Source organism: Aptenodytes forsteri, unplaced genomic scaffold (genome assembly GCF_000699145.1).
Source record: "Aptenodytes forsteri isolate BGI_AS27 unplaced genomic scaffold, ASM69914v1 Scaffold254, whole genome shotgun sequence".
Taxonomy (NCBI): Eukaryota; Metazoa; Chordata; class Aves; order Sphenisciformes; family Spheniscidae; genus Aptenodytes; species Aptenodytes forsteri.
Window position 1 is genome coordinate 89,058 of NW_008794459.1, and position 443 is coordinate 89,500.

Here is a 443-nt window from a genome sequence, read left to right on the forward strand (position 1 = left end):
CCACCCCGGCTCCGGGAGCAGCATGGGGGGGGCGTCTGAGCACAACCCACTTGTTGTAGAGGATGATGTCTGGCCGCCAGACATAGCTGCTGGGGATGCGGATGCTGTCGATGCCGTCGTAGGCGTCCTTGTCCCAGGTGAGGTGGGCGTCCAGCCAGGCCTGGCGGACCCACAGGTAGGAGGTGAGGACCTGGTTCCTCTCGTCCTGCCGAGGGGAGAGGGTGTGCGCGGGGGATAGACCCCAGCGCGACTCGCTGCCCCCTCGGCCCCCAGCCCGGCGGCCTCTGCAAAGGTCCCAAGGGGCTGAGCTGCCTTCGAGGTGGTTGTGCTGCTTTTGGGAGGTTGGAGAGGTCTGAGCTGGTATCAAGTGGTCCGAGCTCATTTTGGGGGGGCTGTGCTGGTTTTGCGGGAGTCTGAGCTGTCTTCTAATGGTCTGAGCTCAT

The 443-nt window shown here is 64.3% G+C and overlaps 1 protein-coding gene across 1 annotated transcript in view; it reads right to left on the reverse strand.

Annotated features, from left to right (window-relative positions):
- The window catches only part of CHRNA10 (cholinergic receptor nicotinic alpha 10 subunit), a 3,360-nt gene that overhangs the window by 1,675 nt on the left and 1,242 nt on the right, over window positions 1-443 (reverse strand). Inside the window, exon 3 of the mRNA XM_009290882.1 lies at window positions 51-205. Within this exon, the coding sequence (XP_009289157.1) occupies window positions 51-205 (155 nt within the window). The remainder of the gene's footprint in view (window positions 1-50; window positions 206-443) is intronic.